At 34.8% G+C, this 15,176-nt stretch overlaps 2 protein-coding genes across 12 annotated transcripts in view; both read right to left on the minus strand.

Moving 5' to 3' along the window:
- LOC112052599 (sodium- and chloride-dependent GABA transporter ine) overlaps window positions 1-11,207 on the minus strand; it is a 22,067-nt gene extending 10,860 nt beyond the window's left edge. Inside the window, exons 1-2 of the mRNA XM_024091749.2 lie at window positions 10,645-11,207; window positions 3,965-4,158 (exon numbers count right to left, since the gene is read on the minus strand). Coding sequence (XP_023947517.1) covers window positions 3,965-4,158; window positions 10,645-11,048 — 598 coding nt within the window. The 5' untranslated portion in view covers window positions 11,049-11,207. The remainder of the gene's footprint in view (window positions 1-3,964; window positions 4,159-10,644) is intronic.
- Window positions 11,208-14,105: 2,898 nt separating this feature from the next.
- The window catches only part of LOC112052608 (uncharacterized), a 106,719-nt gene continuing 105,648 nt past the window's right edge, over window positions 14,106-15,176 (minus strand). For all 11 annotated transcript variants that reach the window (XM_052881605.1, XM_052881604.1, XM_052881602.1 and 8 more), the window contains one exon: window positions 14,106-14,821. In XM_052881605.1, coding sequence (XP_052737565.1) covers window positions 14,435-14,821 — 387 coding nt within the window. In that variant the 3' untranslated portion in view covers window positions 14,106-14,434. The remainder of the gene's footprint in view (window positions 14,822-15,176) is intronic.

Genomic DNA, 15,176 nt, shown 5'->3' on the forward strand with positions numbered 1-15,176 from the left:
GTAGGGGTAGGGTAGGGTAGGGTAGGGTAGGGGTAGGGTAGGGGAAGAGGTATAGAAGGGTAGAGTAGGGATAGAGAATAAGTGCACTTATGTCAAAACAAAGCTTGACCGGGTCCGCTAGTTTTATATAAAAGTTGGCGTTCCTAATAATATATGTTACTTATTTTAAAGTAATTTGTGGGTTTACAGATGAATTTAAAAAGAAAGACTTCAAGTGGCCTGATACTGAGCTCATTAAATATTTAACCTATTTTTAATTTAATTTAACCAAGATTAGACATTTTAACTAAAATTAATGGATACGTCAGATCTTTTACTAACCTAACAGCATATAATCCAAATTCCCATATATTAGGATTATATCCTGCAGTTTAAGAGAAGTTTTATAAAAAAATTTAAAAATTATGGATGATGATAAATTAGATAAAATTTTAAGTCACAAGTTAAGTTTTTTCGTTATTGTTTGAAAATCATGACCAGGGTTCAAGTTAGTAGGTAATCACTAATAAAGTATCATCATAGAATTCATAATAGTACCTATACAAGGTAGGCACGAGTACTATTATGTATTCACTTTGTTTTGTTAATGGACATATATGAAAGTATATTACCATTAATATACGGCAAAGTTAGTGAATAGGCCAGCTGGAACTACTAATATCAACTAGGTATTTTTAGTAATTCTTCTCACTCGTGGTTTCGTATTATCAAAAGGCTTTACTGAATACGGAAAATGCGGCCGTTATTGCTTTGATGTTAATTAGGTAGCTAACATACTTTAAAGTTAGTGAATTTGCCGAAAGGACTGACGTGTGACCAAATCTCGGTAGTAGGTACCTACTTGATATCACGAGAGACCGTTTGTGTGGTGTGACGATTCCGTTTGCAGAATTTATCATATATGCAATTTACACTAACATGCGGTTGCTATATCTATGTGCTGAGCCGATATAACCACAAGCTAATTTGAATTATTATAATCCACTTCTTGTTTTTAAATTAGATACGAGTACATTTACAAAAAAAAAAGAAAAAATTAATGTGCATTAATAGCGACTTGCTGGTACCTGAGGAGATAAAATAAAGCTTTTACGTTTAAAATTAGATCGAAACACTTTTTTGGGTGTGTTAAACATTACCAAAAATAAATAAAACATGTACCTGTCGATGTTTTAACATGCACGATTTATATTAAAATCCTATTTTTGAAAACATAATATAATCCTATTTTTGAAAACATACAGTTTTTTATTAATTTTGATTAATTAATTATTTAAGTACTTCTAGTTTCTGTTAAACTCAAAGCTTTTAACTTTCTAACTCATAACATTGTTCAGCCTTATTCAGGTGTAAACACTACACACTACTCGTGGATAATATATCAACGCTCGAGTATGTAAATTGAATTAGTAGGTAGGTATACATATTATAATCTAAGTAGGTGTCTATTGATAATAATGTTATTATACAAATATACATATTACGGTTTCATTTGTTTCATTGTACGGCATGAGAGTTTAATTTTCATTAATGTTTACATTACTATTACTATTAATATTAATTGATGGTGAATCTTGTTGGCATTAACTGCATAAAAATAAAAAAAAATCGTGCGCTTTTTCGGTACTGTGCGATATTTATACGTAATTGTACCTACTCTACAATTTATGATAACAATAAAGTACAGGAAAATATTTTAAATATTATACATATTTAGATTTACATTAAATTATAATTTTGTAATTTGAGATTTTTATCTGTGATGCATAGCAAATGGTGACATGAAATCTAGCCTGAATTAATTTCATTTAAAAATAAAAATTAACGACTAATTAAAATACCTACATAAATATTCTGTAAATATAGATTAGGTACAGTTGTTTAACAGTGAGAATTATTAAGTAAGTTTGCATGTATGTAAATAAAAACATATTTTAAATATAATATTAAAATAAAATAAAGTTTGCTATCTTTTGACACATAGATTTTGTAAAAAAATGTGACAACTGTAATCGAGCTCATCAATACTGAGGCACAAGTGATCATCGCATTCAATTTCAGTTTTTTTTGGAAAAATCTTTTTATGAATATTAATAATTAATAATCGTTTGTACATTACCCCTTCCAAAATGGAGGGGTAATGTACAAACGATTATTAATATTCATAAAAATAAATTGACTCACCTATTATATTAATCATCCAAAGACAACATCTAAATATGTATAACAGTTTTGCAAGTTGTTTGGCTGTGTTTTAACAGACTTCTATGAAAGGCGGATGATCTCAATTCGGTTCGTTGTTTCAAATGTAACTTTATGCATGCGCAACGATTTCACTACTGTTGGACTATTTGTATACAACTTCTCTATTAGTTTCTCTAACTAGGGAATATATTATAATTATAAATATTTAAACTGGAATCGTATTTGACACGAATTTCTAAAGGAGAAGTCCGAAATTGGGCCCTCTCTTCAGAACAATTCAGAAATGAAAAATGTACTAAAAATCTTGTATTTTGACTAGATTACTCCATTTGAATTTTGGTCGAAATAATATTGGCCAACAGGGATAATGAGCTGATTTCATTATTTTCATAATGATCCAGCTTTGCAAATGCATATTTCATTGATTGACATTGGTTGCCAGGTGTCTTTGAAAATTTGCGCTGTTTGAATGTGAACGTCAATGTCATCGGATACGTTTGACAGTGAATTAATTTTATGTATTCGATTGACATCAAATTCATTGCATTATATGTGTCAAACTCACAGTTTTCCTAGAGATTTTGATAAAATTAATGTCAAATCTCTAGAAAAACTATCAGTTTGACACAGATAATGCAATGAATTTGATGTGAAATAAATCCAATCTAGTTGCGCAAATGCACCTCTATGAAGTAATTTACGCTTTGTATCGTTTGATTTTTGGGCTCGAATTTGTATGGAGACTGGTTTACCCTTTTCGAATTTCTTGGTTCTGCATTAGTTGTAAGTTGTAACCAGCCTACCTCTACCTGTCTACCTGATATACTACCTGTTATTTCACTATCACTTGGTACATAATTAAAAAGATTTTCAAGCTTTCCTAGTTGTTGTTTGTGGATAAAAAAAACATATGAGTGTGTACACAAACTATTATGATCGGGATGTGCGAGTTTAGGCTTTTTAGTGCAAAATAAAAATCCAATGCCATGTCGTGCACGACTTCTTTGTGACTTCAATGAAATAAATTATCTAATTTACTTAGCGATCGCGGACAATTCGTGTTAAATTATTTTTCACGTTTAGTTTATTGTGTGTAGAGATATATATATATCCGTAACTACGTACTAAATAAATAAGGACTAATAAATTGGTCACGAATCTATCGGACAAATAGGTGGGTACAGGGTGTGTCTTGTTAGTTAAGTAAAGCGAAAAATTATTATTGTTGGTGATTTAATAAAAATGTTTAACGACATTTAACATTTTGTGTAAACCTGAAACGAGAACATACTAGGTTTATTTTTAGATTCGTGCCATAGAATTTAGATAAGATGTCATTGCGTAATAGTGTACACAGTACATAATATTATGCACAAATAGTTATACCTAATTAAAATAGTAATCAGCACGTCGTTGTCGGAACATTAAGCTACTCGTAACTTGACTTGTAGGTAAGTAAATAGATCGTGTAAATCATAATATTTCTTATTATCGTACCTCTAGGGGTTTAATAATAAGAAATATTAAATGGTTAAAATATTTCAAATTTCGATTTGTGTACTATAAAATGATTGCATTAGAAGTCTAGCTTAGATACTAAAAATTTAGTACCTGCATAAATACTTAAAAAGAAACATTTAGAATTAACAGTATAATGACTGATCAATTTATTTATCAGTCAACAACAATTTCTGAGAACTAGTATAAATAACACAATGACATGGGATTTATCTTTAAATATTCAAATGAGTGTTCTTACCTCCTCCGCTCTTGTAGCAAAGATAAGGGAACCGCCACACATTGCCAAGGCCAACGGAGTACCCGACGCAGGCCAGTACAAATTGTATCTTATTGGCCCAGAAAGGTCTTCGCGGTTTCAAGTGCACCGTTTCGGCGTCTTCTTCTTCTTCGCCACAATCACTATCGTGGGATGCTGTGTCTTCATCTGGAGGCCTGTAAAACGATTTACATGATTTTCCAAATAAGACCGATATGCTGTAAAATGCTTGTGATAGGATTTTGACGAGGATGACCTCTGTGGTACAGTGCTGTGATTCTCAACAGAGATGTCCTGAGTTCGATTCCCAACGGGTCATTCACGGCTTCGGCTTCATTTTTTTAAATTTGCAATCAAGAACTTATAACTCGCAAGTGCGAGTTTCGAGTTCACCTCTATCTCTCTTTGTTTAACACGATACTATTGAATGAGAAAGATAGCGGTGAATTCGAAACTCGCACTTACGAGTTATAAATAATACATCGTTAAAGAATAGCATTGCAGATACTTGTATGTTGCTTGCTTACCTATTTTGGTCTAAGTTTTAACAACCATTCTCACATTGCTACTATCTAGTTACATTACGTACTCATTATTAGGGCTTTCGAAATCGTACTTTACGTTTTGATTTTAATTTTTATTCGTCATATCATGACTTATCACAATAAAAGTAAGTGAAAGTAGTCCTACTGTTTTCTCTCAAATAAAGCAAGGTCACTTAATTCCTACTATGCATAATTAGTCCTCAAGTATCAGGTACATTCAGAAAGTAAATTGCAAGGTTAAACTTTTATAATTGACCAAAACATAAGTACTGTCATGTCAGGATTTATGATCGTTTTACTACATTTCACATGCGTTTATGTGTTCTGTATAACCTTCAAACTTGCTCACTAAAAATACTGTGGCAATATTTGATTAAGAATTACGGGAGACGAGGCGCTTATGTGGTTATATTTGTGTCAAGTGTATTTTGACTAAGCATCTACTAGAGCTTGAATACTCATAGATATCTATGTTTCAGTCATTTATGTAATATCATTATTTCTTTTATACTTCTGACAAACGATGGTTATAAAATAATATTGAAATAGTAGCCTATAACTGGATCGTTGCACCAGCGACCACGGGTCAGGCTATAAAATATATAGCTCTAGCGGACCCGGTCAAGCTTCGCTTTGAACACCTACCCTACCCCACCCTATCCCTACCCTACCCCTACCCTACCTCTATCCTACCCTTCCCTGTCTCTACCCTACTCTGTAATATCGATTTTTAGCTTCCTACCTTGAAAACTGCGAAAAGTCGCTTAAAAAATTTCACTCCCTCTTTTAAAAGTTTGGGGCGGATTTTCAAAAAAACAAAAATGATGCACAGTTTTTTTGTTAGTCACAAGCACTCTGCATACCAGTTATTAGCTTTCTGCCTTGGAAATTGCGGAATGCTCCATACAAACTTCCACGCCCTCATTTTAGGAAAGTGCGGGGTCAGAAAAAGACAAAAAGTAGCCTATGTCACCATTCTTTCAATTATCTCCACTTAAAAAAGCACGTCAATTCGTCGCTACGTTTTGCCATGAAAGATGGACAAACAAAGAGACACACACAATTTCACATTTATAATATTAAAAGTATGGATTTCTTTCTTCTAAGAAATTTTCAGTAAAATTTCTCAGCTTAGAGTTGGAAAGTTGGTGGTGTTTGTTAGACCCACGTGCCTTGTAGAAAACATCGAGCTGTTGGTCTCGATCATTAAGTACATTACATTTGATAGTGATCGTTAAAACCGTGCGTCACCCAGCAACCCGCATTGTCGCAGCGTAGTGGGTCTAAGCTTCATACCCCTCTCCTATAAAAATGTAGGCCTTATAGTGGATCGTTAAAATAGGCTGGTAATAATGATTAAACAGAAACAAGCATTACTTTGCGGAAGCTTATCATATACTTGTCTTCGGAATCTATACTATTATTATAAAGCTGAAGAGTTTGTTTATTTGTTTCATAGAACGCGTTAATCCCAGGAACTACTGGTCCGATTTTAAAAATTCTTTCAGTGTTAGATAGCCCATTTATCAAGGAATACTATATTATTCCTGTATTCTTACGGGAACGGGAACCACGCGGGTGAAACCGCGCGGCGTCAGCTAAAAGAAACATCTTCTGAGGATGTTCCGGTTTCGGAGTAAAAGGTACATAGAGGATTTTTTGTCAGGTCTAAACTTAATTTCGAAACTTTTTATAAATTATATTTTAGATGATGTTTTATAAAATTGTAAAATATTAAGCAAACAACAACTACTTACAAGACTATATTAAAAAGATAGACCTACATTTTAGAAGTACAGTTTAACGGCTCGTGCATTTTATTAGCGAAAGTTCTTTTGGCACGGCTAACTATGTATTAAGACCATATACCACCAAGTGCGTATTTCTGTTTGTTGGGCTCATAATTATGTATCTAATAAAATACCATTTTTCTTCTATTTCAGGTACTTAACTTATATCTATCATTTCTTCTTCAGAAACCTGGCTTCTGTAGATATTTGCAGAGAGTCCAATTTTCAATTACAAAGTTAATCTACTAACCATTTGGAAGGGAAGTTAAAAAAACAACCAAAATAGGAAACAGTTTCGCGGAATGACCGTGAACTTTGTGTTCGAGGATGACGATGATGATGAACACATTTTGTTGTTGGTATCAAGAGGGATGATGACAGTTTTTTAAATTGTATATAAATTAGGAGTATGCTAATAGTAAAGTAATTTTGTAAAAGTAACAGGGTATCTGCGATCATTACTTTCGGAGCTACAGGGATTTAAAGGGTAACATTTGCGGCGCTGCCACGGATCCCTGAAAAACGCCCCACACAAAATGGTACGATTTAATGACGTCGTAGGTGCATATTGATCGTTAGATTTGTATGGGCGGTCAAACAAAATTACTAATATCTTTGTTATTTGTGCGTTTATGTTTATAGTTCATGTATTAAAAAATGTCACATTTAATGTAAGGAAGCTAAAACTGTATGAATTTTCATCTAATTACGATAAAATATTTTAAATTGATTTTGAAATTTTATAATTTTATTTATTTGCAAATATTCAGTCAATCTTTGCTTTATATGTATAAATTAGTTAACATTGACCTTATTTACCCGAATGTATCATAAAAATCAATATATTCAAACCTAGTCATCATCCCTATTGAGCTATGGCTACAAGAATGTCTAAAATAAACTAGCTTAGAGTTATCGACTTGTGTAATATTGTTTTAGTTTAAGTAGCTATGTATGTTCATATCGTACAACGGATTTAGTGCAGTAGTAAATTATTTACTAAAATACCTATCAAGTTCGACTCTGACATTGGTAAAAAAATCCTTAATTCATGATGTTAGTAAAACTTATTCACTGACATCGTTGTTTGGATTAGAGGTGTTCCTATGACGATTAAAGTGAGGTCATATAGAGCTTAAAAGATTTGCTAACGCGACCAATTTACGTCAGTTTTCTTTACTTTCATGACTTGAGGAGACAACTTTACATTGTTCTTTTAGACCTTGTCGAATGAAAAAGATGAAAATGTATTAGAGTATTATGAAAAAATAAATTTTAAATATGTATATAATGAAATTGATTTGATGTTTTAAAAAATAGTTAAATAGCCGTTCATTCGTGGACAATTTTAACTTAATAATTATTAAAAATTAGTATACGATCAGGTTGTTATGACATTATTATTATTTGCTAGTTTTTTTAACTCTTGAAATATGACAATCCTGCTATTTTTAAAAGCAAGAATAATAAATATTTCTAACTTTTAAAAAGTAAGTAAATACAAGTGTAGAGAACTGGATTGAGTTTATCAATTGGAGAGATTTACCCTGTCAACCAACGAATATGAATACAAACGTAGCACATTTTTAAATTATCAAAGAAGTAAGTGATAAGAATGAGAACATGATCAATCGTATCCATGTTTTGTGCGAGATACGTGGGAGCAGATAAAATGCAGCCTTATCTGACAAACTTTGAAGGTCAGGAGGATGATGTTTGGATTCCACAAAAATGTACCAAAACGCCACTAAAATATGCTAATAATAATAATTTTACTTTGTCTTTTTTTATCTGACAATACAATACGAGTATTTTTAACATTTACTCTCAAAAGTAACCTTCATATTTATCATTGAATTTTTCAAAGCTTTCGCGTAATTTTTATGTGGAAATGTAATTTCTGTATTTTTCTAAAATTAATTTTGCAGTAGTTTTGCAGTAGTAGTAAAGGGCGATTCAGTTTTAAGTCTATTTTCTGTAATAACTTAAACACCATTTATTTCAAAAACTACTTAACTTAGAAACCAATTTTCAAGATTCCCCTTTGGTATATTATTATCACACGATGAGATTGTGCAATAAAAAAATGAGAATGCTTTTCAAAATTTTCGAAGACGAAACCTTAAAGACGAAGGAAACGATTTCAATAAAATTAGCACCAACTAATCGACGTGGTTTTCTGGGATTAAGAGCTTATTACTTTTAAAAATTGGTCGGTATAGCCGTTTAAAAGTATCAATTTTTTTTTATATTTTTTTTAGGTAACCTTTCAAAATCAACTGTATTGGTCTGAATCGTATCAACTAGGATAAGCCGTTAAAAAGTTATGAGGGAGTTACATACTTACGTATTACACACACCCACGCTCATACAAACAGACATAGATCACCGCAAAAATAGTCAAGATAGCAATTCCTTGAAACTCGGTTTTATTTTATACAACTAGTAAATATAATGTTAATAAAAATCATTAGCGGTAGTTTATTTAAGGGGCGAACATTTTAGTGCATAATCATAAATTAAATAAGAGAGATATATTTACTATACTGGGTTATGTATGTATAAAAAAACTGTGATTACACATTCCAATCGTTACTAATTTAATTTCATTAATACCATAATGGTAAGATGTCACCGTCCACAAAAGCGCATACTGTATATATTTGAATTTCCTATGAAATATTGTTTTTGCAAATATACGTAATCGTACAGATATTGAAGATTACTATGAAGGCTTATCTGTATATGTGTTATCTGACTTATTTTAGTTATAAATGCTTAACTTACCTTCACAATTTAACAGATATGTACGTATATAGAATATTTTCTTATGTGAAATGATTGCAGTAACTATTTAATTTTAAATAGTACTAATATTCGTAGATAGAAATATCTATAAAAAATACATAAAGTTCTACAGAGTATGTCTAGCTATATGAAGTATCTACTCTTCTATGTTTAATTCTTAAATCCATGGATCACAATAAAAATTTCAGTTCAAACAAGCTCTACCTTAATCCTCATTACCTAATAGGTACCCTAGTATTAAAGTATAGGATCCCAGTATAGAGCGACCTTCACCGAGGTGGTTATTGGATGAATATATTTTTTTATATGAAAGTAGCCAAATTCAAATTAAAAAAATATAATTACCCGCGTAGTTCCCGCTCCCGTAAAAATACAGGGATAAAAGGCCTATGACACAAACAAATAACGTTTCTTTCTAGTGGTAAAAGAGTTTTCGGTTCAGTATATCCGAGCAACACAACAAACTTTACCTCTTTATAGTATTAGTATACGCACTCGTAGATAGTATAATTATATTAAATATGGGTTGACAGAATATGATTAACTACCAACTTTTTAAATCTGAATTTACGCAGAAATCCCTATACCACCGTGTTCTCAATGAAATATTCTTTATTTTAACGTAACTTTTTTTATAATTCATTCACCAGACCAGTGTAAGTTACTGGTATAGGCAGGTATACACAGGTAAACAGTCACCACCCTTGGGTAGGCACTAGGCACACGTCACTCAATGGTCGTGACGGGAAAAAATAGTCAATCGTCTAATCAGTCGTTCGCATATTCTACAGGCTTTATACTTTCGATTAGTATTGAATTTGTCTACCTATTTAACGAAACGCGTGAAATATTAAAACAAATGTTAATTAAGTATAATTATATTCTGGGCTGATTTTTTTTAGTCAACCCATTAGAAATACATTTATTGATATATTTAATTTAATATACATATATTCATTTTAGACTTATATTTATCTTCGTGACAGGTCTGTCACGAAGATTTATTTCCATGTCATGTGCCATGTTCCATTCTCACCCTTGTGAAGTTTAGCAAAATATACTTATGCACTTTATAGGCAACGATTTTATATTATTAGATAGTAATTATAGTATAAAATATCGTTGCGTATGCGTATAGGTATGGTCAGCAGCATAAGTGATTTATGTTTTGTGGGTAAGATACATTGATACATAATATAACCAATCCTATTTACTGACTAAGAACGTTTCTTTCTTATTACCTTCAACAGCATTGTTATTATCAAAACCATTATATACGTAGATGCGATAATTGTAAGATAATATAATTTTATAGGTTATGCCGATTGAAACTATGTTCAGTGTTATAAATCAAACGAGACATTTATCTGTAACCTAGAATTTATAAAAACGCGAGGGATTTTTACATTTTTGATGCATCAGCAACAGTATATAAACGAGTAACCAAGCAAAAATGGTTCTCAGATGTAACAATTGAATAATGGTCTTTAGAGGATGTGACGTCCGGAAAGATACTCACGTAGGAGGACGTACTAGATGAAACAGTTCCGTCGGCGATGTTGGAACTCTTCGAATGACCATTTTGCGACCATCGGTACACCCCATTCCAATTGACGCAAGTGAACGCACAGAAGGAGCATAATGGTTTGTTCCGCTGTCAGAACCGTCGGGGTATGCAGTCACCTGGTCGTAGGGGCGTAGGCTCCGCGCGGACGCTGCACCAGAGGCGGCGTTCACATCTCTGAGTCTGTGTGTATCGGTGAAACTCTTAACTTTGCGGATTTGCCCAGAGGGCGTTAAAACAGGTGCTGGTGAACTTGGCTCGAGAAGTTTTAGACATTCCTGATCTTGATCTCCAAAGTGGCTCACGTTTATGGCCACGCTAGGCAAGGCGCCTTCCGCCGAGGAATCGGCTTTACTCATGATATTACGTCACAAAGTCATAACTTTACAATTGATGAACGCGTTTGCCACTGGACCGCGTTTTGTATAATACACAAACACAAGCGAGCGAGATCGGCGAAGCAGGCCGACCGACTGGCTTGAGTTGACGTTGAGTTGACTTGTCAGTCGCGGCAATTGGTAAACAAAGTATGATTCTGTTAGTGCAGAGTGGGGAGGACACGGAAAGGAAGAGGAGAGGGGGAGGTAGGAGGCCGCGCAACGCGCATGCGCCGTGTTGACCGCGGCGTGTAGCGCTGCGCATGCGATGCGACTGACATTATGATAGATACGAGTACATACTTAAATTACATTTATTGTGTTTACGTATTAAAATAATTGTCTCAGTATTATCGTTATTTGTCAATGTTCTAAGAGTGATTGAAGTTACAATTCCTACGCTATCACACTAGTCTATAAATAAATAAATAAACGAGTAAAAGCATCACGAATCTATCTACCTAGATATTATTTACCTATTAGTGATAATAATAAAGAAATCTCAGCTGTGTTAGAAATAATGTTGTACACACTTGTTTTGTATTTTAACTTTGCTTTACGCGTTACCTGCTTGTATTGATATAGTTCTCATTATGGCTGAAACCAAGAACATTGTGAAAATTGCTCGTGAAACTTCTATTGGCAAATGGCAGTTATCAGGTTTTTGTTTCGACGGTGTAGTGTAGAATTGGCTTCGATATAATATTTTCTCGAGCTGATTACGGATATTACGATTCTTTTTACTTTCAATAGATTAAAATGTCAAGATAGTCTTAACATTTTGGCCTTCACGGGAACTTCCTTTATGATGCGGGTTTGCCATTCTCATGATCTTTCATCGGTTCTATAAACTTTACGAACAATTTCTGAATCGATTACATAATTAAACTATTTAAGTTTTATAAAACTGAAGTATTTGTTTGTTTGAGATATGCGGTTGAATGCGCTTATATTTGAAACTACTTTCTTTTATTTCATTTCATTCGTGTATCTTGCAATCAATAAATTAAATTGAATTTGATTTTAAAAGGTTTCCCACGGGGAAAATGAATATGTGAACATCCGTTAGTGTATATATATGGAGCATAGCTACAAGTTCTCTCCATTTTACAGTTACTCTTGATATGACTAACATTATAAAGGCAAAAGTTTGTATGTCAGTGTGTTCGTATGTTCCTCCTATGTCCGGCTTCTGAAGCGATTTGGCCGAAATTTGGAATGGAAATAGATTTTACTCTGGATTAACATATACTCATAGGCTTTCATCCTGGAAAATCCATGATTCCTGCGGGATTTGTGAAAAACTGAATTCCACGCAGACGAAGTTGCGGGCGTCCGCTAGTTTATCATAAGGTTCATGAGACGCATTGTCTCGGATACCTACATTATAGCTTATAATAATAATAATTTATTTATTTGCTTTAAACATGGCTTGGCAACTTCCTTCGTAACACTCCCGATGGTCCGCGCGGGCCGGGGGGCGTGTAGCGATGAATGAAAGACCCACTACTGATGCACCTCACTTCCCCGCACGCACGATTTCACACCCGCGACGCACTTGTGATAGCTAGACATATCTCACTTTATGGAGGCTCAATTTGAACTGTGTTGGCTTTTGATTTAATTCGATGCACTTTAATTATTTTTTTTTTATTTTCCAACCCCCTTACCTTTACCCCTTAATATTGACCTTCATATTCAACAATATGAATTTTTCAAAGTTCCAATAATCCTGTAATCCGTATGTATAAAGCTATTCTTTATATTTTTTTTCAAAATTGTAGTTTCAGTCGTTTAGGAAATTTGGGGGAGGCATTGGTCAATTTTGGATCTTTTGGAATAATGTTTTTCATCAAACGCTTTTTTCAAAAATTTTCGACTACAACCGCAACAATAATTTAACATCTAAACGAATGAACCAATTTCGACAAAGTTGACACCGATCGAAGCAAATTTTTGAGGTTCAGAGCTGTTTTATTACATTTTAGAATATGGCGGTTACGCAGTCTAAAAGTAGATAATTGAAAAAAAAACCAAATTCATGTAATTTTACTTTTTGACATTTTTAAAAAACAGGTCCAAATTGATTCAATTGTGTTATGAAATGTAAGTTTGGTGAAGCCTTTTAAATACTGCCCATTTCCATTTCGTTCAAATCGGATGAGCCGTTCAAAAGTTATGAGATCCTACATTCTTGCATACACACACCTACACTCCTACAATGAGATCCGTTCACTTATCTGGGTTCAGAGGTGAAAACGTTGACAGAGTCCCATAATAAGCATGAAAAAAGTACTATTTCCCGTAGGACGTTTTCTTGATGCCATTTTCTTATTCCAATTCCAAACACTTACTACTTACACATAATTAGGTCAGTTACAATACATACTCTATGATGAATTTTAGATATGATGTGGACGAAACCTAGAAAAACATTACTTCAAATTCTCGACCAAGATTTCCTATGTACATTTTCCACCATCTCGAAAAAAGGGTTGAGATCATTATATATAGATATCGATCGAAAAGTAAAAAAAAACGTGCGGGACGGGACGGGACGCTCCACAGTGATAACTCATACTGCTGCCATACGTGTGAGAGAAAGGGAAGCCAGCCAGAGTGGCGCCGTAACGCGTTACGTTACATAGAAGAAGTTAATAGGAGTTATCACTTTAAAATATTCTTTTACAGAGTCGGTTTCGTCGTGGTGCAAATTTAGTCCGGGTTAGGTTTGGCAAAAAAAAAAGTTTGTTGGCAGCCTCATTCCTGAGGAAGAGATCGATTTATTGGCCGTGTTAGGTGTAAGAACCATAGAACCCAGAAAGCTAAACAATTTGAAGCCTAATTTGTCGGATTGTCTCGTTGGTCTTGTAGTCAGCGTATGCAAGTTTGGATCGTGAGATCTTAGTTTCGAGTTCTGGGTCAAAAACACTGGATATCTTCCGCTGCACCTCGCTTCCGTTTCCCTTCCGCTGTCTGCCCAAACCTGACATACTGATGAATGTTGTACATACTCGTAGTAAGCAATAAAATATAACAATGTTTTAATTTTTTTATTTTATTAATAATTGCTTATAAACTAAAGTCAATATTTATTTTACAAAATATGGTGTTGAATATTTATTAATTATCACAAAATTCAGAGGAGGCGACAATTCTATGTTAATAGAGATAAAATAAAATTAAAGTATTCTAATTCAGGGCGCTACGAGCGCAAACGAGGGAGGCGGCTACGGTGCCGCGGCGCTCGCAGCGCCCTCGCCCGGCGGTCCTCCGGCGGCGCGCATAAACCGAGTGAGTGAGAGAGAAAGAGCCGACACCGCCCGGCGCCGGCGGAGGAGCGGGGCGTAGGACTAGCGGGAGACTGCTCAGCGCTGGAACAGCGGGTTGGGGAAGTCGGGCGGGTGAGGCAGCGGCGCGGGCGCGGGCCGCGCTCGGCGCCACGCCACGAGCCAGCAGGCCACCGCCGCGGCCACCGCCACGAGCGCCAGCAGCGCCGTCAGCGCCAACGCCACGGCCAGGCCGGCTGCGGACACGCACACCTCGCCGCCCGCGTTGCCGGCGCCCGCGCTGCCGTACGCTCCTGACCCGTCTCGCTGCGGAGCCGCTTGAGACAGATCTCGCCTGTCGAGTGTTAGGATCTGGTTCGACTCGACTGTCACCTCCTCTCGAAGTTGTCCCGACAGGGGACCGTCTGTTTCGATTGCTTCTCGTTTACGGCGTTTACCAAACGCATCGTATCCGCGACAGTTTACCTAAAGAAAGGATAACAATTTATCAGAAATTATGGATATGAACTGGTTATTAAATAGATAAATATATAGATGAAGTCATTCATCATTATCACCCATATTCGGCTCACTGCTGAGCACGAGTCTCCTCTCAGAATGAGAGGGGGTTAGGTCAATAGCTGGCCCAATGCGGATTGGTAGACATCACACACGTAGAGAATTAAGAAAATTCTCAAGTATGCAGGTTTCCTCACGATGTTTTTCCTTCACCGTTTGAGACACGTGATATTTAATTTCTTAAAACGCACATAACTGAAAAGTACATGCTCCGAACCGGATTCAAATGTTCGAATTCGAATCTTGACCGAGTCCTTGTATG

Source organism: Bicyclus anynana, chromosome 5 (genome assembly GCF_947172395.1).
Source record: "Bicyclus anynana chromosome 5, ilBicAnyn1.1, whole genome shotgun sequence".
NCBI lineage: Eukaryota > Metazoa > Arthropoda > Insecta > Lepidoptera > Nymphalidae > Bicyclus > Bicyclus anynana.